Here is a 24,409-nt window from a genome sequence, read left to right as displayed (position 1 = left end):
TGGTAAGTAACTTGGTGAGGGCAGTGGTAGTTCAGTGGTAGAATTCTACCCCCCACCCCTCAATATGACCCTGGTTCGATTCCGGCCAGTGAACCTTATGTGCAGCTACCACCTGTCATTCAGTGGAGGCTTGTGTGTTGTGCTATGATGCTGAACAAGTTTCAGCAGAGCTTTCAGACTAAGACAGACTAGGAAGAAAGGCCTGGGGATCTACTACTGAAAACCAGCCAGTGAAAACCCTATGGATCACAGCAGTCTGATCTGCAACCAGTCATGAGGACAGTGCAGGACCGAGCAGTGTTTCCACTCTGTTGTGCATGGGGTTGCCGTGAGCCGGGGTCCTACTTGATGGCAGCTAACAACAACAACAGGTAACTTGGTTAAGTTCTTACAGCTAACTAGTGACAAAAGTAACACTGGAATCTGGATCTCTTCAATTTCAAAGCCCATGCTTAATCACGGCTCTATCCTGGCTTGACATAATGGGGCTAGAGAGTGTGTCATTACATCAAGACAAATTCTTTCTGACTAAGGGAAAATCCACTCAAACGAAATGCCTTGCTGATTATGGGAAAGCTCATTCGGGAGAGTCAGTGCTTGTCTTCTGGCACAGAGCCCCCTTTACCTTCTCCCCCTGGATTTGTAACCTTCCTGACATACAAGTTCCCAGGGAGTATCCATGCCAAGGCCAGAACTCTAGACTGTTGGCCTCTGGCCTTCCGGCTCGTTTCACTGGCCCTGTTCATTTGCTTTGGTTGAGGAAGATTTAATTTAAGATATGGGTGGCTGCATGAAAGGCCTGGTACCGTGCTGTGTTCTGGGCGTGGCTTTGGCCCATACTCCTTTGATGTGGTCCTGGTGACCAAAGCTGCTGTTCTGTAGGTGAGGGAAAGGCTAGCGCTCAGCTGCCAACTGAAGGGTTTGTGGTTCGAACCCATCCAGTGGCTCCATGGTAGAAAGACCGGATGATCTCTTCCCTTAAAGATTACAGCCAAGAAAACCTTATGGGCAGTTCTACTCTGTTACATGGGGTCGTTATGAGTTGGAATTAATTCTGTGGTACCTAACAACAACAACAACAGAGGTCATGAGCTGCCAAACCATTCTCTCCAGACACAGGAGATGTTGGTTAATTTGCATGCCCCATGGATATTTCCCAAGGCTCTTTTTTCTGCCAAGCCCCAAATCATCCATTCACTCATTCATTCAACAAACTTATTGATTGCCTACTGTGTGACAGACATAGGGCAAGGACCTGGGGACATAATGGTGAATAAAACACAGATGTAGTCCCTGCCTTCTTGGAGCTTATACTGAGCTGACCAAACACTCAGTTTTGGTGGTTCTGGAGTAGTTATTAATAGTGCCCCTTTTCTCTCTTAAAAGTGTCCTGGTTTGATAGGGAACCCAGGGTTGAGTAAGGATATTGTTGATGTGTTGTGAGATTATTAACCATTGTCATAGGGCAACATTTTTAGTAACTGTTAAATGAGAAACTATTTTGTTCTGTAAGCCTTTATCTTAAGTGAGAATAACAGCACAACTGGAAGAGCACAGTCAATGTCACTGAACTGTGCATGTAGAAATTTTTGAAATGGTGTATCTTTGGCTATGTGCATTTTCACCAAAAAAAAAGGTTGAGAAGTTAGAGGGTTGACATGTTGTGGGGTTGTTAACCAATGTAATAAAACAATATGTGTACTACTGTTTCATGAGAAACTATTTGTTCTGTAAGCCTTCACCTGAAGTACAATAAAACAAAAACAAACAAACAAAAAGTGTCCTGGTTTGAAAGATAAATTATGTGATCACCCTACTTCTAGCTAGTGGAGGAGGCTGACCTTATACATATAATCACACAAATAAGTATAAATAAAACCACAATGATGGCTGCAAAGGAGAAAGAGGTAGAGATATGGGGCGCTTGAGCAGGAGAACTGACTTCACAGGGCAGGGATTGGGAGCGAGTGCCGAGGCCCTGTGGTGGGAGGAAGCAGCATGGCATGTCTGAGGACCTGAGAGAAGGGGAGCAAATGTGGCTGGGAGTCATTTATCAAAGGGGACTTAGAAGGTGGTTAGGCTGGGGACAGAGGCAGGGGCCAATTGTGCAGGGCCTGATTTTGGTTTTTATCCCAAGAGCACTGGGAAGCCATGGTGATGTTTTAAGCAGCAGGGTGACACGATCTATCAGTCAGTACTCTGCCATTTTGGTCCCTCATATAAACCCAAAGGGTAGCAGTGGTAGTTATAAGCTTGTTCTAAGTCATTTATTCATTTACTCATTCATTCATTCAACAACTAAACATTTATAGAGTGCCAGTCATGGCACTCTGCTAGTATTTTGCTCTGAATTTCCTAACCGATTTATCCTCAGTGGTGTCAAGACTCAAATCTGGGGGGAGCCTTCACAGACCCTTTCTATTAGGTGGTGCCCTCCCTGCTTGTGCCCCATGCCACTGAGAGCTCATCTGCTGCTACACTTATTATATTGTATTGGGTGATTGTCACGACTCATCTTTGTCCTTCTCCAGACTGTGAGCTCTTTGAGGGTGAGCCTGTGTCTTTTATCAAGCTACCCCTCATGCCTGGTGCAATGGCTGGCCGGTAGAAGATGTATACAGTTTGAGGAATGCATGAATGGTGTTTCTTGTATCTGTTTTGCAGAGCAAGATCCCCCTCACTTAGAACCTTCATGGGCACGAAGCAGAAAATTCTTTTGTTTCTATGGAATATAAATCCTTTTCTTTTTGGTCTGGTTGTCAATCATACTCTTCTCAGATCCTGAGGAGATTCCCTTGGGGTTTGTAGTCCAACAAGCTTTCCATATTTAGGAACTTGAGGATCTTAAGGAGAGCAGACCATGGAAAAGCATGGCAGCAAAGAAGCTGGTCATTCACCAGCCCTTGGGAATCCTTGCTGTGACTTCAAGTGCAGAACCAGATCTGCCCTCTCCCTTCCTGCCCATGCCAGCCCCCTCTTCCGAGCAGCCTTTTGTCCAGGAAGTTTAAGCAGCAGCTCAGGCCGCAGGTGACCTCAGCGAGTGCAGGTTTGGCTTCTTTGTGTCCGAGGCATCAGCTCTGAGAAGTTGAAGTGACTCCTCCTGGCTGTTGCCTTGAAGTCGTAGGTGCTGCCTTTTCACCAGTGAAGCGGCCGCGCAAAAGATTGTTCACTGCGTGCAAGGTTGGACCTGCAATCCCCAGCCTGTCTCTACAAGCCTCTGCTTCATTATTATTATTGGTTTTATCCCTGGGATTGGTGATTCCGTCATTATGTGGTGAAGAAGAGCTAAAGCTTTTAAGCCAGAAATTAAAGAGCTAATGGAAATTGACGTGCCTCTGGAAAATGAATTTGCAAGCGAGAATTCACTGTTCCAAAACAAAACAACAAAACCCATAAAAATAAAACAAAGACCCAGAAATGAATGCCACTGTGTCCACATTTATATGCAAATGTGCATGTGTTTGCTTTTGTTTAAAGTGTTGTTGGACACACTGTGGAATAATGAGATTTTGATGATATGTAGCTTGCAGTATTATTCTCATTATTTATAATCAAATGTATTCATTGAGATAATTAATATTTACTGAATGCCTGTCATGAAGCAGGTGCTGTGTTAGGCTCTAGTAATTAAAAAAAAAAAAGAAGAAGAAGCAGGATGTGTACATCCTGCCCACAAGTAGCTTACAGCCTAGTGTTAATTACAGCAATAGCTAACACAGAGTGTTAGTATGGACAGATACTGCTCTCTATGCTTTCTTTGGATATTAACTCATTTAATCTTCAAATGATCCTTTGAGGTAGGGGTAGATAACTGAGGAATAGAGAAGTTAAATAAGTTGCCCAAGCTTACCTAGCTAGTGAGAGGTAGAACTGGCATCCAAACCGAGGCAGTCTGCCTCCAGAGTCCGTGCCTTTTAACTACCAAGTCATGTCTTTTCAATCACCTCACGTGCATGAAAAAGTTGGACAATGAAAAAGGAAGACAGAAAAATCGATGCATTCGAACTGCGGTGTTGGCGAAGAATATTGAATGTACTGTGGACTTCTAGAAGAATGAACAAATCAGTCTTAGGAGAAATACAACCATAATGTTCCTTTTGAGTGAGGATGGTGAGACTTCCACTGGCTTACTTTGGATCCATCATCAGGAAAGACCAATCACTAGAAAGGGACATCATGTTTAGTAAAGTAGAGGGTCAGTGAAAACAAGGGAAACCCCTGCATGAGATGGATTGACACAATAGCCACAAGAATGGACTCAAACATACCAACAATTGTGAAGATGGCGCGGGACTGGGCAACGTTAAGTTCTGTCATACATAAGGTAGCTATGAGTCAGAGCCAGCTAGATGACACCTAACAAGAGCTCTTCATCCAAGTCATGGAGACCAACTTGGTCTGCACAGTTAGAGTCCAGTGTGACTGTTTCTAGACAACAAGGAAGCTGAGGCCCCTATTCATGGAGCAGGAGTCTCCTTCATTTACCTGTGTGAGGACTGCAGACAGCAATGATTACCCATTAGTTGTTCTCTAGAGGGGCATGGCTTTGTGTCTTGTGTGGAGGCTGGGTCAATATATTCTGTTTAAAACTAAAGTCTTCAGGTCTACAATTAAGAGTAGCAGATCAGTCTATATTGAGAACATATATTTTCTCCTCCTTCTCTGTGGAAATGGGCAGAAAAGATGAAAATCTTGCGGATATAGTTCATCATAGTGAGTTAGTGATGGTTTAACTTTTTGTTCTTTTTAAAGCGAGGACCAGAATTACATTTCTTACTGCTCTGTACTGTCCCTTTTCAAGTGGAAGAAAGCAACATTAACAGATGAGCTTTAGGAAAGTGTTTGCAAGCTGGACAGAGAGCTATTTTTGGGAGACAGGAGAAGGTGAGAGTTAAAAGGGCGGTTTTAACCAGTCCCAGCTTTGCCACTTAATGTAACTGTGGGCAGATTACTTCTGTTTTCTGTTGTCTCATCTATAAAGTGGGATAAAAATAGTAGTATCTATTATTCTGGGGTTTTTGTGGGGACTGAATAAGGTAAGAAGGCAGTACCTGGCCCTTCACCAATGCTGGATACTATGATTATTTTTATGAGTATTTTAGCACTTTCTTCAAAGTCTCTGGGACTGTCTTCACTTCCATGTCTGCCCACCATCAAACTGTGCTCATCAGAGAGGTGGTAGTATTAGGTGCTGATACACTCTCTAAGGGGGTACAGGAAGTGAGATATCAATTTTGGATTAATATTGAGCACTCATGAGCAATAAAGAGCCCTAAGAAAATAGCTACAATGAAAACAAGCTAGCAGACCTATCTTTTCTTCTTTTTTTAAAATTAATTGTCTTAAAGTTCAGGTTGTCTTCAATGCAGTGGCAGCGAAAAGAACAGTAGTCTTTCATTAGCTCACACTGCAATGATCCAGAATTCCTGTAGCTGCTTTTGTAGCCCAGTACTTTTTTTTTTTTTAAACAGAAATTAGACTCATCTTTGAGAGGAATAATCTCAAATGCAGAGGTAGTGGGGCGCACATCAAGCATTCTTCTCAGGACCAGCGTGATACTCCAACATCACTCAGCAAATTTGTTATTCATTCTGTAGAGCTTGAATCCAAACTGAGATAAAAGGGTGACAGTTAGTGAGTCTGAAAGTTTATTGATCATATCAGAGCACGCATTTCTCCTTCCTCAGTGGCCTGGATGCTTTCCTCGGGGTTGAAAATTTCTCTCATTTCATCCTGTCATACAGTCAAAGAGAGACAATTCTATGTTGTATGGCACCATTTGGAAGGTAGAAGAGCTTCCTGTGAGTCTGACTTGGCCCCACATGACAATATTTAGATAGATGAATCATTAGTGTATACTCAAAGTGCCAATGAATTGAGTTCTAGAACATTCTTCCCCCCAAAGGATTAACTAGTGGTAGCAAGGAGCCCTGGTGGCACAGAGGTTAAGAGCTCAGCTGCTAACTGATGGGTTTGGTGGTTCAAACCCACCAGCCGCACCCCGGGAGAAAGATGTGGCAGTCCGCTTCTGTATAGATTTACAGCCTTGGAAACCCTAAGGGGGCAGTTCTAGTCTGTCCTCCAGGGTTGCTGTGAGTTGGAATTGACTCCACGGCAATGGGTAGCAAGGCAAGCTAGCTTGTCTAGAAAGAGTGCTGCTGTCAAGTCGCCTCTGACTCATGGAGAACTTAATGTACAACAGAACAAACGTTGCCTGGTCCTGTGTGGACCTCATGATCACTGGCTTGTTTGAATCCATTTTTGTGGCGACTGTGCCCATCCATCTCATGGAGGGTCTCCCCCACCCTTGTTGGCCCTCTGCTTCACCAAACATGGTGTCTTCCTCCAGGGATTGATCCCTCCTGATGACATGTCCAAAGCAAGCAAATCGGACAGTGTTCTGTTGTGATCCATAGGGTTTTTATTGGCTGATTTTTTGGAAGTAGATCTCCAGGCCTTTCTTCCTAGCCCATCTTAGTCTAGAAGTGCCACTGAAACCTGCCCACCATGGCTGATCCTGCTGGTATTTGAAATACAAGTGGTGCAGTTTCAGGCCTCACAGTGACACGCAAGCCACCGTAACAGGACAAACTGACAGACGGGTGGTGAGCTTATCTAAGACCAGAGGTTTTGGATGTGAGGTCCAGCTTGGGAACCAGCTTATCATGGATTTCTCTCTCTTAGTCTCCACTCGTCCTGTCCATTCTGCAGGTGGCCTTCGCTGTAGATTTATAACCAGGTTGTAAAGTTCCCATGAAAACCTGCTGCCTGGCTCCCCTAGGGACCCAAGCAAAGGCTAATATTTACATATAACTGGATGCTTAGAGCAGCAGGAAAATAAACACACCACGATACTACTCAGCAGCCACTGAAGGTGCCTTTCTCTTCGCCTTTTATATGGTCTTTGTGAGTGTCTGTTTGTGGGAGACTCCGAGGATGCTCACTTGGTTGTGGCAAACCTCTAGTCACTCAGCTTAGCACAGGCCTAGCTGCCACAATGGCTGTCTGCCTGGGGGCGCTGAAGGTACGTGTACATGAATCTCCTTTCCCTTCCCCTCGTCCTCTCATAGACATTTTAGGTCCGGGAGCTGGGCCAAGCACGTCTATCATCTCAGATGGGGAGAAAGAAGAACACAGGGATGGAGAAGCAGACTTTCCAGCATTTAGAATGATACTCTTCCTGTTAATGAGTCTAACAGCATCTGTTTGCTGGCTTTGCCCTGCACTGGATGTGTGACCATGGACAAGGGATGTCCCCATTCTAAGTCTCATGTGTCCCCTGGGGACAGTAGTCATGCCCACCTTACAGAGTTGTCTTGAGGGTTAACTGAATTAATCTAGGCACTGGCCAGCAATCAGAAAGGATTCCTATCATTATTAATATTATTATTATAAGAAATGACAAGGCATGGTGCTGGAAGTCATTTTTTTTTTTTTTTTTTACATTACCAGTTGATTCTGACTCTTGATGACCCCAGGTGTGTCAGAGTAGAACTGTGCTCTATAGGATTTTCAGTGGCTGATTTTTTGCAAGTAGATCATCAGGGCTTTCTTCTTAGGTGACTCTGGGTGGACTCAAACCTCCAACCTTTTGGTCAACAGCCAAGCGCTTAAGCATTTGTTCCCTAGAAGCCACAGACACCTTTTAAAATCCCAAGAACAGGATTTGTTGATGAGGAAACTGAGGTCCACTCTGAGCATTTGCTCCTTTATCTGAGAACTTTCTATGCTGTAAGAGTGGCATATGAGGTGCTTGCACTCTCTCCCTGCCTGTCTGACCTGAAACAAAGACTTCTTTGAGTCAGCCACAGGTGGGCCTTGCTGGGTGTGGCTTTAGCACTCCTCTATGACACCCTCCTCCCCCCACTGTTATCTGAACTATTATGATGTGACTTTGCACTTGGATGTCAAATTGCCTCTCCCCAGCCCCAGCATATTCACTGCTGCTGCTGTGAAATATTTATTTAGGAAATACTTCTGAAGCAGGAGAAATAAATAGCAATGGTGGCCAACAAAATATTATCATGCTTCCATTTCTCACCTAATGCCTTTCTGCTGTAAGGGTGTAAGTACGGAGGAGGTACAAAGATGCTGCTACCCTGGTATTGGGGTTTTGGATCATTAGGGGCATTTTTCAGTGGTAATGAACGTGATCTGCCAGTTGCTTCTCCATCTCTCACAGGGTATACGGTTTTCCTTCATCTCTGAATGGCTGGGTATGCTCACTTTTCATACATTTATGAAGCCACTTCCCATGTCCACCCCCTCCCCAGCCTTCAACCCCTGATGAAATATTTAATTCATAAATCCCTTTGGTATCTGTGCCTTCTAGGGACTAAGAATGTTGTGGACACAAGGCCACTGTCACACCCTCGGATGAAGTTCTTTCCTCTGTCCCAGTAATATAAGCTATTAGTAAAGTGACCATATGGGTACGTTGGTGGTTCAGTGGTAGAATCCTTGCCTTACATGCAGGAGACCTGAGTTCAATTCCCAGCCAATGCACCTCAGGCACAGCCACCACCCCTCTGTCAGTAGAGGCTTGCAAGTTGCTATGATGCTCAGTAGGTTTCAGTGGAGCTTCCAGACTAAGACCGACTAGAAAGAAAGGCCTGGCAATCTGCTTCTGAAAACCAACCAATGAAGACTTTATGGAGCGTAACAGTCCCACAAGCATTTCCTTCCTTTGTGCGTGGGGTTGCCATAAGTCAGGGACCAACTGGATGGCAGCTAACAATGACAACAACAACAAAGTGACCATATGTCCTGGTTTACACCTGTCCGCCTTTCCCTCAGCAGGTGTCCAGGCTTGCACAGTAAATCATATGGTCACCCTAGCTATTAGTGTTCATATATATGGCAAGAATCAGTTGTTTTTCAGCCTATCTGAGTGCTTGTGGCTCTGCCTTTGTTTGTCTTTCTTTTGGTGTCACATAAAGAAACAGATGATTTCAGTGAGCACACAGATCATCAGAAAAAAGCCACAGGCAGTTAGTGGTCCCCCGAGGGTCATCACTCATTCCAGTGGGCGCTAACACTCACGATGGAGTCTCTCACTGTCTGGACCAGTGATCGACCGCAGCCAAGCAATGCCTTATGGGATGAGAGCTCGAGAGGCGCTGGAGGGACCCTCTGAGGGGAAGAGTTACCTGCCACCCTCCTCTCTTCCTTCACTTCAGCCTCAGACCTGTCTCCCTCTGTGCAGTTTGTGAGAGGCCACGGCATCTCTTTGCGACCTCTTAGGTGGTCCTAATGCGGGGGTTGGGGGATGTGTGCAGAGAGAGAGAGGGAGGGAGGGAGAGAGAGAAAGGGAGGAGGAGGGGGGCAGAGAGGAGAAAGAATGAGAGACAGAGAAGGAGAGACAGAGAGAGAGAGAAAGGGAAAGAGAAGGAGAGAGGGAGGAGAGAGAGCGAGCTGTAGACAGAGAAATAGATTCTTTTAGATTTTCTTCTGCAAGTCAGCTCTCCCCTTTTCTTTTTTTGAAATAAATTAATAATTAGATTTTGTTGTTGTTGTTGTTGAGTGACTGTCTTGTGTTTGTCTGATTTTATAAAGACACAAATTTCTTTCGTCTCACACCTCTGGCAAGATCATGTGCCTCAATTTATTACTTGAGTGTGTTCATTCATTCAGTTATTCACTCAAACCTTCACTCGTGAATCTTTTACTGGGTATCTGGGTGGGGACTGAAAATCCAACTTAAAGGCTAAAAAGGAAATTCAGGGATGGGGGAAATTAAAGTGTAAAGTAATGCTTCTTGTCTACAGTACCCTTTCCAGAAGCTTGATGCTCTCACATCACATATAGCATAATTTTTTTTTTTTCATCCTCATAAGACCTCTCTGAACTTGATAAGGGTTGAACTGGTAAGTGAATAAATGATGCTTATTGAGTTTAAGGTTGTGGCCCAAAACGATGCTGGTATTGGTTGAATCTCTACCCTATTTGTATTATGCATTGGTCTTCGAAGCTAAGCTTATGTGTTTCTGTTTCGATACTTCATTATCTCAGCACCTAGCCATTACTAATGGGCTGGATTATCTTCACTTTTACATCCTGAATACAGATAAAAAACTGGAAAACGAACGAATTCAATCCTAATGTGATTTACTTGAGTTCAAACCATTAAGATCACTAGAAAATACTCTAGAAAATTACCAGGATTTAGAACCATGAACTCAGTTAGAAATATTGTTATTGATTGAAACTGATGCTGTTAATTCAAGTGCTAGCAGCCAATTAATACTGAGTTTTCCTTGTATGTACATAACCCGAGTTTGCTGATTCATTTTAACTCTGGGTGTTAGCTGGAGTCTTTCCAACCCATAAGGTCTAGATAGGTTCAAATCTCATTCCAGAAATTGGGAAGAGTCCAAAGACCTCCCAAGGGTTTAGTGACTTGTTGGAGGGCTTATTTTTCTCTTCCTTCCTCCTGGTTCTAACTCTTGCTCTCGGTGAATTAGTTCAGCTCAGCAGTGGCACCACTGCGCCTGTCATAGTCCTGAAGCTTAAATTTCTACAGAACAGCTCCCCCAAGGCATTTGCGTGTGTAGCCCATTTCATTGGGAGGAGAGAGGGGGATTTACATCACCGATATGAAGCAAGTTAAAAGGGGATACTAGATGGAGCTGCCTTTAGCAGTTCCTGGGCATTGTTGCTGCTGACCTTGAACCTTCCACCATGCTGATTGACACTGCTTTCTCTTTTGTCTTTCTTTTCTTCCACCTTTTTTCTGGCATTTCTTTCTCTTTTCTCAGCTCCCTCCCTCTCAGGATATATAAACAACTCCTCCCCCCCCCCCCGCCCCTTTTTAAAAATTTATATGCGGAATAATTAAGCTCTCTCCAGCTCTAACAGCCAAACGAGATTAGGTGCCTCTGTTTGCATATTCAAGGAGCGCTTAGAAAGGTCCCTTCTAAGTGGTTAAGTGCTTGACTGCTAACTGAAAGGTTGGTGGTTTGAACTCACCCAGCAGGTGCCTTGGGAGAAAGTCCTGTCGATCTGCTTCTTTCTGTAAGGATTACACAAGAAAACCCTATGGGGCAGTTCTATTCTGTCACATGGGGTAGCTATGAGTAGAAAATCGACTTGACGGCAGATAACAACTAGAAGGTGCCATCTGCTTAAATTCTTGAACAAAGGCAGTCCATTTCCTGATCTCTGTCTGGTGTTGGTGGGGGAGGAATGTGTTCTGGGTCCCTTATGTAGAGGACAGAGGCTTGGGGTCAGACTGACAGGGTTTGAATCCCGGCTTCTCCTGTTTCCTGGCTGTGTGAACTTGGGTGAGTTACTTAATTTTCCTGAGCCTATTTCCTCATCTATAAAGTGGGGATAATATCACCTTCCTTGCAAACGGTGGAAAGTATAAAATGGAATAGGCCTTCTAGAGCTTCTGGCTAAACGGAGACACTCAACAAATGTTAGTCTCTTTTGCTCTTCAACCGAAAAGCACTTTCCTGAGGCTTACATACGTATACGTTAAGTATTTATAAGTTGAATAATTTAAAAAAATGAAACTTGAAAGGAATCTTACTTTGAGTTTTTTGATAAAACCAATAATCATCCCAGTTTGTCTGTCCTGCAAATCTGTACCTTTAGAGACTGCCCTGGGTCTGCGTATGAAGTTTATCTGCAGTTCCCAGCACTGTGAGACCTGATTGAACCAAAGCTGTCATTGTGGCTTTGTAGATGTTGTCAATATTAGGTATTGATGGTGGGATTTGAGGCAACCTTAGTGACTGAAGCCTAGAGCTGTCCCTGAGGTGGGCCCATTAGAGCCGAACAGGTGATGAGGATAGGAACACTGATTAAGGTCTTGTGGAGAACTAATCCACTGAGAGCAAGAGTTACTAACTGAAATGTTAGTGGTCTGAATCCACCTAGAAGTGCCTCAGAAGAAAGGACTGGTGATCTCCGTCTGAAGACCCTGTAGCGAACAGTTTTACTCTGAAACACATGACTTATCATGAGTTAGGATCAACTTGATGGCAAATGATTTGGTTTTTGGTTTTTTAAGGCATTGTGGTTTCATCTGATGACACGTACACAGCACAGAAAAAGTGGGTGTTTGACTAGTGGCGAGAACTCACAATCTGTCCCCCCTGTAAAGCAGAGCACAATGAGGCCTTGGATGAATTAGTCATTGTTATCAATTAGGAGCCCTGGTGGCCCAGTGGTAAAGAGCTCAGCCACTAACCAAAAGGTTGGCAGTTCCAATCCACCAGCCAGAGAGAGAGAGAGATGGGGCAGTCTGCTTCTGTAAAGATTTACAGCTTTGGAAGCCCTAATGGGCAGTTCTGCTCTGTCCTACAGGGTTGCTATGAGTTGGAATGGACTCCACGGCAACGAATTTGGTTTTTTGGTATCTATGCAGGTTATTCCAACATGCCCAGGGAACACCATCTCTATTTATTTTTCCAGGAGTAGCTCCTATGTCCGTCATCTGTCACTTCCTCTCTGAAGCCTCCACCAGTTACGTTCTCACCTGTGTTTGAACAGCTTGTGTTCGAGTTGATTTGACAGTACTTTCCACCTTCTCCCTTAGCTTGAACATGGTTGGCAGGGGCCAGCTCAGGAAGGGTCCACCCAAAGGCCCACTCAGGAGTTTTCAAGTTACCCTGTGTATGATGAGGCTCTGGAAGGATTTTCAGCAGGGAAATCTGTGATCAAAAGCAAATTAATTATACATGTGCAGAAGTAGAGAGCCCAGGGAAGGGGCGATTGTGGGTGCTGTAGTGCATGGAGTGGGTCTCACAGAGGGAGTAGAGCTTGAATTAGACCCTGAAGGATGGACACAGTTTGAGGGACGGCAAAAGCAAAGGTACAAGGGAGGTGTTGAGCGGGAGGAAGGAAGGAACTTCTCATGAAGTGTCTGGCCCAGGATGGAGGCTCTTAGGGTGATGTGAGATGACATTGGGTCATCAATATGACCAATTTATTGGGACTTTACAGTGTATGGAGGAGCCTGGGTGGCATAAGCGGTTTGTGATCATCTGCTAACCTAAAGGTTGGCGGTTCAAACCTACCCAGAGGCTCTGTGGAAGAAAGGCCTGTAATCTGCTTCCATAAACAGTACAGCCAAGAAGGCTCTATGGAGCAGTTCTACTCTGTCACACATGGAGTCACCACGAATCGGGCCCCGATTCAATGGCAGCTAACAACAATGACTACACAGCGTATAGAACTTCAAATCCGGTAGTCGGTGAGTAACCATCGTAGTTTCTTTTTAGAAAGAGGAATGTGTGTGTTGTGGGGAGGGGAAGCCAAATGACAATCATGAAATTGGCTACTATTTGTGAAACTCTAACTTGGTGCCAGGCATTGAGCTAAGTGTGTGAACATGGACCATCTCATTTAATCCTCCCAACAACTCTATGAGGGAAGAGACTATTATCCTCAGGTTGCAAATGAGGAAACTTGGACTTAGGGAAGTTAAAAGAACTTGCACAAGGTTTTGAAGTTAATAAAGGGCAGAGCCAGGAAGATCTGATCCTGGAGCCCAAGCTCTTAACTCCCATGCTACTGAAGTAAGCTCAGTGCAAAACCTTCTAACAAAACAGAAAAGAGTGAAAAAGCAACCGAAATCCTGCCTCCCAGGAATGACCACTTTGTATGAAAGTCCTTCTAGACATCTTTCTATGTATATGCACAGCAATATGTATGCATTTTGCGTATTCGGGCCATCTGTGCCTGCAATTTTTACATAAATAAGACTGTACTATGTATCCTATGGAATCCTGGTGGCACAATGTTTAAGCACTCGGCTGCTAACCAAAAATCGGTGGTTTGAATCTACCCAGTGGCTCCTCAGGAGAAAAGACCTGGCGATCTGCTTCTGTAAAGATTACTGTATTTTCATGCAAATAATGCACCCGGTAAAAAAAATTAGCATATCGGTCTTACTAAAATACCTGGGGGTGGGGTGGGGGGAAGGGCTTGGCTGGCAAACAAACATAGAACGCAGTGAAAATACCATACAGCCTAGGAAACCCTATGGTGGCAGTTCTACTCTGTCCTATAGGGTCACTATGAGTCAGAATTGACTTGAGAGCACACAACAACAATGACAATGACAACAATAACACTATGTATCCTAGGTGTTTTTTTTTTTACTTAAAATTAATTTTCTAATTTAATAGTCATTTTATGATTGTACCCTCCTCTTAACCAGAACTCTATAGATCATTGCAGGATTTTGAGCAGGGAAATGATTTATTGAAACTTTCAAAAAATTTTTTTTGCTAACCAAGCCTTATGCTTTCTCACTCTTTTTGCAGCATGCCCTTGATGCTGACAATGCAGGAGTCAGTCCAATAGGAAACTCTTCCAACAACAGCAGCCACTGGGACCTTGGAAGTGCCTTTTTCTTTGCTGGAACAGTCATCACCACTATAGGTATCCATTTGTCTGGGAATATCTTTTCCTCTGCAGGCCATCTTGAGTAATGGTGCTTAGTCAACGTTTTGTCCTAGAATACCTGGCAGTTTCAGGTTCAAAGGAGGCTTATAAATCACCGCCAAATTAACGCCATTGTGGTGGCTTTCAATGAAAAGCCAGGCGGAGGGCAACATCTCTTTCAGAATGAAAGGCTGGGAAGCATTCATTTGAAAGGACCCAATGGAAAAGTTAGAGTGAAAAATATGAATTGGTCACTTGAACTCAGACGGCTCAGCTAAGCTCAAATTTCTTTCTTTTTTTAAATTATACCTTTTATTAAAGTTGTATGTGTAAGAATTAAAAAGTTCTACAAAGTTTTTTTTTTTAATGAAAAATAGCAGTCTCTGCCCCCTCGCCTTTTTCTACCTTCCCAGAGGGAACCACTTTCATCTCTTTTAACTGATCATTTTGATATTCATCTCCATGTCTTCTTGAATTTTCAGTTTTAGGTATTATTTCTTGACTTCCTGTTTCACTGCGGAAGTGCTCTCTTCCCATCCTCCCATCTTCCCGATATAGTTTGATTAGCTCAAAATGGAACATTGGCATTATTTTGACTGAGTAAATGCTTTTTCACAACCGATCATACAGTGAACTGTGACTGCTTCTTTCCTGCACTCACTTTTGTCTTCTATTGTGTGTGTGTCTGTGTGTTTCTTCTGAAACTTGGGAAGGTTTGGATTATTGTTTTAGGGGTTATTTTTATAAATACACTTGTGTCTAATAACTGTATTGCTCTATCTTTAAGCAGTATCTATTAGTTCCTTATTATAAGTGATGCCATCTCTTCTCCCTCTCCTTCTCCAGCACACTATTTTAGTTGACACCATCTCTTCATTGTTTACTTTTAAATTATTAAGTATACTTATTCTTCTATTATATGATTTGCCAGTTTTAAATGATAACTCTCGGCTCTCATCTATTTCACATAATGTAGTCAGTGAGCTTTGTCAGCATCTCCACTTCTTCCTCTCTTTCCCTACTGATTTTTATTAAGTCATCATTTTATAACATCAAGGAATATGATTTACATTCTGCTCTTTTACCTTAATACTCGTATTTGTTTTAGTCTTAGTTTTACAGTTAAATATTCTCAGTGTTTATTCTCTAGTCCTTCTGTCGTGGTTTCTCTTGTCATCTCTTGTGGTTGAAAGGTGTCTTCAAGTAGTTGCCTTAAGAATGGCTCTTAGGAGCAATATTCCCTTGCTTCTTGAATGTTCAAAATTGTAGCCTTTATACTTAAAGGACAGTTTGGCTGGAAGGTGACCTTTGACTCACATTTTCTTTATTAAGCATCTTTTAAATGTTGCTGTAGAGTCCCTGGGTGGCACAAACAGTCTGTGCTCAACTACTAACCTAAAGGCTGGGGGTTTGAACCCACTCAGCAGCACCGTGGAAGAAATGCCTGGAGATCTGCTTCTGTAAAGATGGCAGCCAAGAGAACCCTCTGTAACACATGAGGTTGCCATGAGTTGGAATCTACTTGACGGCGAGTTTGATTTTTTGGTTTAGGTGTTGCTGTGGAGAAAGGCATCTGGAGAAAGATGCCAGCCTGATTTTTTCCCCTTTTATAAGTGACATGATCTTTTTGCTTGGCTACCCAAAAGATTTATTTATTTATCTTTCATCTCTGATAACACTACTAAGTTTTGTCCCTTTCATTTTAGGAAAATTATCTTTAAACGTTTTCTCTGCTGTATGGTCTTGGTTTCATTCTTTGGGGATTTCAACTAGACATATATCATAACTTCTTCACCTGTCTTCCATGTCTGTCATTTTCTCTATACTCCTTTTCAACTCTTAACATTTATTTCTCATTTTGTTAATTTTATCCTCTATTCCTTTTTGTGTATTTTCACAGTGCTTATTCTCCCTTATTCTCATGAAGCGTCTGGCCCAGGATGGAGGCTCTTAGGGTGATGTGAGATGACATTGGGTCACCTTGTGCTGCTTCCAGTTTTGTAATCATTTGGGAATTCCCCTCCCCCTATTTTTTTTTTTTTTAGCATTAATTTCATTCACTCACATTTACTCTCCACTTGTTATTTCCCATTTCTTCCCCGATTTCTTGCATTTCTGCTTTATGATTTCTCTGTGAAGATTCTTAGAGGTGATTATTTCATGTTTGATCACAATTCTTATCTGATTGAGGTAACATTTTTCTGGTGAGTGTCCTTCATCTATTGGTAAATTCTGCTGCTCTTTTCACATTTTTCTTATGGCAGCTTTATATTTATATCGGGCCAGCCTCCTTTTCAATTCTTGACCTTGGATGAATTGGCTATTCCTGGGTCAATTTATCTGTCTGCTGAATGTTTCTGTGGGTTAGGGGAGAGGAGAACAGGGAGAGGCCAGGGTAACCTTCCAGGTTGTACATCCTAAGTCTCTCTTCTTCTCTGTTGCTATAGAGATTGAGTGTTTACTGCAAATAGGATCCATCTGTGTTATTCTGTGTATAGTCCTGCCTCTTCTGTTTTTCTGAACCACATCAAGTTCAGGGGGGGCTTCTGTTGTTAATCCTCCTTACCTTATCTATATTCCACACTTGGTGCAAACAAGGATATCCCCTTTGGACTTCAAGCTGAGCCCTCACCTTTATAATTGAGTTTTTTTGCTGGCACTTTCTGAGATCTGTCATTGGTGGGTATTCTCATCATTCTCTGTGCCTCTTTATTTACTCCCATAAGGCTTGTGCTCAATCTTAGCTTCTTTAGGTGGTCCTTACACATATGCTTCAATATAGATTATATCCTTCTCCCAGATCCACTGAAAATGAGTTTGAGGGTTTCCTGACCCCATACAATAGTGAATTAGCACTGCCATAAAAATTCTCATTCAGAAGATGGAAGAATAGGAGATACATAGCACGCACAGGTCCATAGAAGGATGGACAGGCTTTGAGAGGTCCCTCTGCCCTCATAGTGGGGAGATTCCTTCATTAAACCCTGTTCATACTGTCCGGGAGGAACTCCTTTGTCTATTGCTCTTCAAGACCCAGCTATGCCTTCTGGGAGGTTCTTCCCTGGCCCTTATTGTACACTACTTCATCTTAAGTGGGCTTTGGAGAGTATGCGTTCCTTGGGGGATGCACAGTTTTTATAGTGGACTTCCTGTTGGCACCAGTTCCAGGTTCTAAGGCTTGTTTGATAGAAACAGTTTTTTGTTTTTAGACCAAGCCTTCAGTACTTGTGTTATGTCTGCATTGATAAAATCATGTAATTTATGTGCAACAAGAAAATTTGGGATGAAAGAGAATTGTCATTCCTGTTTAGAAAGCCTCTTAATCTAATTATATAACATACCAGGTTCACACTTGCAAATCCACAAAATATTAACATTAGCTATTATAGATATTAGAGATAAGCGTTACGCTGGTGGGTCTGGGACCTAGAAGACTTTTCTGACACTCCAGATTAGGTTAGGTCACATTAGCACACAGTCTTACAGCACCCAATAAGAGAAGCCAGGTGGTCTGGCACAATTTGGTATAATGGTAAAAAGTGTTATGAACCTTAACAGCACCTGAGGGCATCAGGGAAGACCAATATCAGGCTACTTTTTTGTTTAACAGCCTGTTTATTATGATGGGAAAATGTGCGACGCAGTTTTAGGAGGATTTATAATAAAATAATTAAAATTGAGAACGTGTAGGGCATTTCAAGAGGTAACACTTTGGAAAATGCACTGTAGGATCCAATATTGGATCAGTGAGACATGTAAAAAAATTGGCATTAGCGTGCTTACGAAAATACCTCACGGGGGTGGCGGGAAGGTTTGATTGGTAAACAAACGTAGAACATGCCCATTATTTGTGTAAAAATATGGTATATTAAAGAAAATAGGAAAAGGAAATTGCTAATTTTCTTGTTTTATGAAATGATTGACTGTGAGGCCTGTGTGATGCATTGAAAAAAACTATAGCTACATCGGCATACCCACTAATGGTATTGATGTGACTTGGTTTATAGGACAGCTGTGTATATTGACCAACATGACATTGTGTGAGGGGAATGGTGACCCCATTTACCTAATGAGGAACATTTGACATGTGACATTTTCTGTCTACCCTTTTTTTTTTTTAGTGTGTTTTTACTGGAATTGTTGAGTGTGTGCAAATGACTCCTAGTCCTTCAAGTAAGAGTCTTTGGTTTCTGCTGCCCAACATCCATTTGCTCATTCACCCTTGTTCTGATGACCATAACCCAATGGTCCCCTTTCCCACTTTTGGCCTCCAGGTCCCAGAGGAAGGATCGCCTTGGTTAGACTAAAGAGCCCAGTTCCTTGTATTCCCCTGGCTGCAGTCATTAACTCAGAGATGGGCACATGATCTGGATTAGGCCAATCTGAACCTCAATTCCTAGGCTTTTTCTTGAGCTTTGGGAAGTGACTTCCACTCTTTCTTATTGGATGTAGATTTTGAAAGAGGCAGGCCCAGGGCACTGCCAGTCATTTTCTTCCCCAATGGGCTGTTTTGCTGAATATTCAGCTAATGCTAAAAAAGCAGAATCAGAACAGGAGAGTGATAAATGGTCCTTTTCATATGCTTTGAGCTCTAGACTGAGCAACCCATGAAATATTAAAAAAGTTAAATATGCTTCTATTTACCAGACTCAGTGCATTTCCTTTTTAGCTTAAGCCAGTCTGCATCGAGTTTTCTAACACTTGCAACTGAGGAAAAAAAAACAAACAAAAAAAAAAACAAAAACCAAACTTGTTGCCTTTGAGTCGATTCCAACCTGTAGTGAGTGACCCTATAGGACAGAATAGAACTGCTCCATAGGATTTCCAAGGAGCGGCTGGTAGATTCGAACTGCTGACCTTTTTGGTTAGTAGCTGAGCTCTTAACTATTGCACCACCAGGGCTCTGCAACTGAGAAAAGTCCTAACTAATATACCCTTATGGATCAGAGATCATGGAGGGGCCAGTGAGTATTCTCTGATCTCCATGGCCAGGGCCTGACCCGCTGGCCATTGCAGCCACTATCTCCACCATCTTTGGACGACTTGCTCTTGATTTAAAGACTTAGGCAGAGGATCCTACTGGATAAGCCTCTAGGTTCATGTGCCCATGTTCTGGCTGCCTGGGAGGCTGTTTCCTCCACAGTGGAGGGCACAATTATGCACAGGATGGGGACCTTTCCCCAAAATCAAAAGGAAGGTGGATTCAGAACAGGAAACCACAACAAAGTATACAAACCAAAACTAACAAAAATAAAACGCAATGCAAACCACAAGTCACCTTCAGTATCCTGGAACAGTGTTAGCACTAAGACGAGGCATTTGTTGTATTTAATGGAGAAAAGACAATTTTCTCTCTCATGCTCTCCCTTCATTGCCAAATAATGTATTGTAAGTTGAATATAAGTTAGCTGGCTAAATTTTAACTCCAGTATGGAGGGTCTTTATGAAGTCATACAGTTAAAGAAAACCTTAGTACAAGGTTAGTAAGAATAATAAGGTGAGGTAATAATTGTTTTTCCAATTACTTAATAGGAAATTCATTTATCACCCATGGGGGTTTAAGGCTTAGAAGAAAACTCAGAGCCTAGTAATTCTTTCACTTCTTCCTGAGACATTTTCTACTGCTTAGCAGTCAGGCAATGGAACAGCTGGAACTAAGGAGCTATCTTTTCATTAGTTGTGAAGTATATACATATTAGCACCCTTGCTTGGGTTAAGCTGAAAGGTTGGCGGTTCGAACCCACTCAGAGGCACTTTAGAAGACAGGCCTGGTGATCTGCTTCCAAAAACTCTATGAGCAGTTCTACTCTGCAAACATGGGGTCACCGTGAGTTGGAGTCAACTCGGCGGCAAGTAACAACAACAACAGATTCTGTTCATATAATTTGTGACATAATACTGTGAATTTTTGCCCATATTACTAAAGTTTTTTGAAAAACATGACCTTTGATGGACTACATTGAACCCACCATCCACTCCGTAATGACATGTTGTTGGAGGTTTAAGCTGTTTTGAGTTTTGTAACAGTGTAACACCATGATGAAAAAAATTGTTGTGTTTGAAGTGTGGTCTTCATCTCTGGCTGTTTTCTTTGGAGAGAGTCCCAACGGATTGCTCTGGCAAAGGGCGTGGACCTTTTAAAGTCTCAGCAGATTGCTTTCCGCAAAGGCTCTCCTGAGCAGCATGAGGTTTTGTACTTTTCAGACATGCAAAATGTGTCCATTATTTACAATGTATATAGGAACAGCTTAGGAGCAACAGGGTATTTTCTGAAAATCGGTGATACTACTCAGTGTCAATGGTCGCTTTTATCTAAGGATAGCAACACATTTCTTTTTAAAAAAGCTTTTCTTGTGTTTGGAGTCTCTGGGTAGTGCAAATGGTTAATGCACTCAGCTGCCAATTGACAGGTGCCTTGGAAGAAAGGCCTGGCCATCTACTTCCAAAAAATCAGCCACTGAAAACCCTATGGAACTCAGTTCTGCTCTGATACGCATGGGATCACCATGAGTTGGAATCAACTTGATGACATTGTTTTTTTTTCTCCCCCTTGTGTTCAGATATATAGACTTGTAAGTGTATAGCAAAAGGGAAGACATTCTGGCACTTTCCCAAAACCAGTCACCATGCCAAAAGGAAGAACAGACTCCACTTGGTCTTTGTCCAGGGTGCTAAGCTCCTTTCTTAGTAACTGATTCTGATGAGAGGGTTTCACCTGCTTTGGGTTGTTGATCGTGCTGCTGAGTCCCCAGCAACTATTCTTTCTAAGCTGGAGGAATGACGCTCGCTCCTGTGTGAAGCTGCTCTTCCAGAGACTATCACTTGGGGACGAGCAGTAAATGATTGAATTCTTACCAAGAGCTGTGAACTGCAATTAGACTTTAGTCTTTGGGGCATTTTCAGATTGAATCACCTGGCTAGACCCACATCAGCAGGAGTATCTGGTCAGGTCCCTGGTGGCAACCAGTGACTATGTCATTTTCTGGCAGCCTCAATTAATGGTTGTAGCTGCAAAGGTACCTAGCTTGGTGTTTGTACTTACCCAGCACTTGGATTGGATGTTTAACCCATGGCTTTGGAAATAGCAATCATTATGACTAGGTGTTTACTAGGTGCCAGGCACATGATCTCATTTAATCCTTACGTTAACCACATGAGTTAGTTACTCTTATTGGCTTCATCTTACTGATGAGAAAACTGAGAGACAGAGAAGTAACTTGCCCAGTATCTCACAATTACGAGCAATGGAGCTCTCTTCATTCGTCAGGACCAGCTACATAATTAGCAGACCCAGTGCAAAATGAAAACTTGGTCCATTGTTAAAAAATTATGAAGACTATCAGGCTGGGAACAGCAGAGCTTTCAGCCAAGCACAGGGCCCGTCGAAGTGTGGGGCCCTGTGTTCCTGCACATAATTTGGCAAAGATTTGACTTCAGCACATAAATAGCAAATGGAAGCATTATATGTGTGCTACTCAGGCATAGGAGTCCCTGGTGGTGCAAACAGTTAACACACTCAGCTGCTAACCAAAAGGTTGGAGGTTCGAGTCCACCCAGAGGAGCCTCGGAAGAGAGGCCTGGTGATCTACCACATCATGTGGTGAAACCCATGTGAAATTGTTCATTACTGATTAGTAAGTAAGCTTGCGCTTACGTTGCTTACTGGGTTATCCTTCCCTGCCAAGGCCTTTGCTTTAATTTTATTTTAGTGTTCTAGTCTGTGAAACTGAACAAATAAGGAGCTGGTTGTTATAATAACAACAACAGCAGCAACAATAATAATGGTAATGATACTTTTGCATTGGGATATTCTCGGCCTTGTCGATTCCTTCCTTGTCGATAGTCCTGGGTGTTCCTTGGTTCCTTGGTGAACCTCGCCTGGCATCTGTCTTCCCCTAAGTGTGCTTATCTCTGTGTCTACTCTGCTCTTTTTGTAACTCAGAAGTGATTAGTTTTAGAACCACCCTGCTCAGGTATGATCAAATTAACATAACAAAGTAAACCCTATTTCCAAACAGGATTACACCCACAGATATATGGGTTAGTATTCAAACACATATTTGGGGGAGGGAGGCAATTTAATCAATAACAACATGAGGATTTGGAGAGGCTAAGTACATCTAAGGACAACCAGGTTGTATGAGACAGAATTGGGGCTGGGGCCTCTCTGTCTTGTCCCGTCTTGCTCACGCTCCTTGAATGGCACCGGGGATGTTGCATCAGCACTGTACCTTGCCCAGGAGGTGGGGCGGATCCTCTGAAAGCTGGAGGGAGAGGCGCAGCACTTGTGAGGATTGATAAGTTTCCTATTCAGCAGGTTCAAAGCCTCGATTTGTTTGCCTGTGCCTGCAATCTATTTCTTTCCGAGACACGCAGTCTAAAAGGAAACCTATCGTCGCTGACTATAACCAGGCAGTTATCAGACAGTGAAGCAAGAGTCTTAAATGTTTCCACCGGTTGCGAGAAGGTTTCCAAGAGTCCTCATAAACCTGCACGGAGTTAAGGTATACAGGCGCATCAATTAAAAAACCCGTCACCATCGAGTTGATTCCAACGCATAGTGACCCTATAAACAGAGTAGAACTGCCCCATTTCCAAGGAGCAGCTGGTGGATTTGAACCGCTGATCTTTTGATTAGCAGCCAAGCTCTTAACCACTGCACCACCAGGGCTCTGGCACATCAGTAGGGCTATGTTAATATAAATCAGATTATTGGAGAGGGGAATGCATAGGAAATGCTTTTGTCCAAGCTCCTGAAAGCACCTGGAAAAAGTTCTGAGAGCTTTCTTTGTAGAATTAAATTGAACTGGTGGTGAGTAAGAGTAATGCAAGATTAGGAAGGCTTGCCTGAACACTCGGTTAAGAAATAGAAACTGTAATTTAGATAATTTGTGATAAGGGGTTTGAATGATTCCCAACAGAAAAGTGAAAAGCAAAATAGCCAGGTGACTCATTCCCAAAGGCAGGAAGCAACAGTGAGTTTTCCAGGCCCGGAGGAGAATGGATGATGGACCAACCATCAACATTCCTCTTTACCATGCTTTACTATCCTTTAGTATAGCACTATACTATTAGTGCTATTATAATGAACCCCAAACCAAACCTGTAACCGGCGAGTTGATTCTGACTCATAGCAACCCTATAGGACAGAGTAGAACTGCCCCATGGGGTTTCCAAGGAGTGGCTGGTGGATTTGAACATGCTTGCCTTTCGGTTAGCAGCCCAATGCTTAACCACTGTGCCACCAGGGCTCCGCTATCATAATAGTATTAGCATTATTTGTATTGTGCAACATTACTCTTGACTCATGCCGATAACCACAAACCCAATAACTGGCCCCATTGCACAAATTCAGAAACAGGTTCTACATGAGTTAACCTAACTTGGGAGAACAGTTAGGTAACACTGTAGATTCTAGTTAGCATAATATTGTAATACTAATTGGCATGAAAACGAATATCAATTAATTTAGACTCTCATCTATATAAAATATGGTAATGCTATAAGCCTTTTTTTTCCCAGAAAAACTTTCCTTAGCACCATCCATATAGAATAGGCCCAATACTCTTAACTGTAAAACTCTTAAGAATACAGATGTTGGTGTTTTCAAAACACAGTTTGAAATATGTATTAATAGGCTTGGCTGTAAAAGGATTCTGTTTATTTAAACATCCAATCCCTCGGCAAATATTTATTTGGCAACTGATCTACCCTCACGCTTGGTGCGGGAAGTGGGTGGGGGGAGAGGCAAGACTGAAAGATGGTGTGGAGTTCCTAGTCAAGAGAAAGGGAGTCAGGCAGAGCTCAGCATTGCTGTCAGTGGGGAAAAGAGGCACAGTGTCTTTCCTCCCTCCCTCTTCACTGTTTTCTGGCTTCCCAGGTTAGGGCGCTCTGGTTCACTGGTCCTGCGGAATTTGTACTAAGTCACATATCCTCCTTAAGACAGAACACCCATCACCCTAGGAAGACAAATGATGAAGACAGCCACAGGTAGCCCAGGTGGAAGGGATGC

General features: G+C 42.9%; 1 protein-coding gene and 1 non-coding gene across 2 annotated transcripts in view; both read left to right on the top strand.

The window, feature by feature from the left end:
• KCNK10 (potassium two pore domain channel subfamily K member 10) overlaps nucleotides 1–24,409 on the top strand; it is a 148,767-nt gene that overhangs the window by 74,398 nt on the left and 49,960 nt on the right. The window contains exon 3 of the mRNA XM_004376648.1: nucleotides 14,277–14,394. Coding sequence (XP_004376705.1) covers nucleotides 14,277–14,394 — 118 coding nt within the window. The remainder of the gene's footprint in view (nucleotides 1–14,276; nucleotides 14,395–24,409) is intronic.
• On the top strand, nucleotides 8,435–8,505 carry TRNAV-UAC (transfer RNA valine (anticodon UAC)). The gene has a single exon. It is a non-coding gene; the product is annotated as a tRNA-Val (tRNA).

Source organism: Trichechus manatus, unplaced genomic scaffold, assembly GCF_000243295.1.
Source record: "Trichechus manatus latirostris isolate Lorelei unplaced genomic scaffold, TriManLat1.0 scaffold00045, whole genome shotgun sequence".
NCBI classification, from domain to species: Eukaryota; Metazoa; Chordata; class Mammalia; order Sirenia; family Trichechidae; genus Trichechus; species Trichechus manatus.
This window is presented reverse-complemented; position numbering and strand designations above follow the sequence as displayed.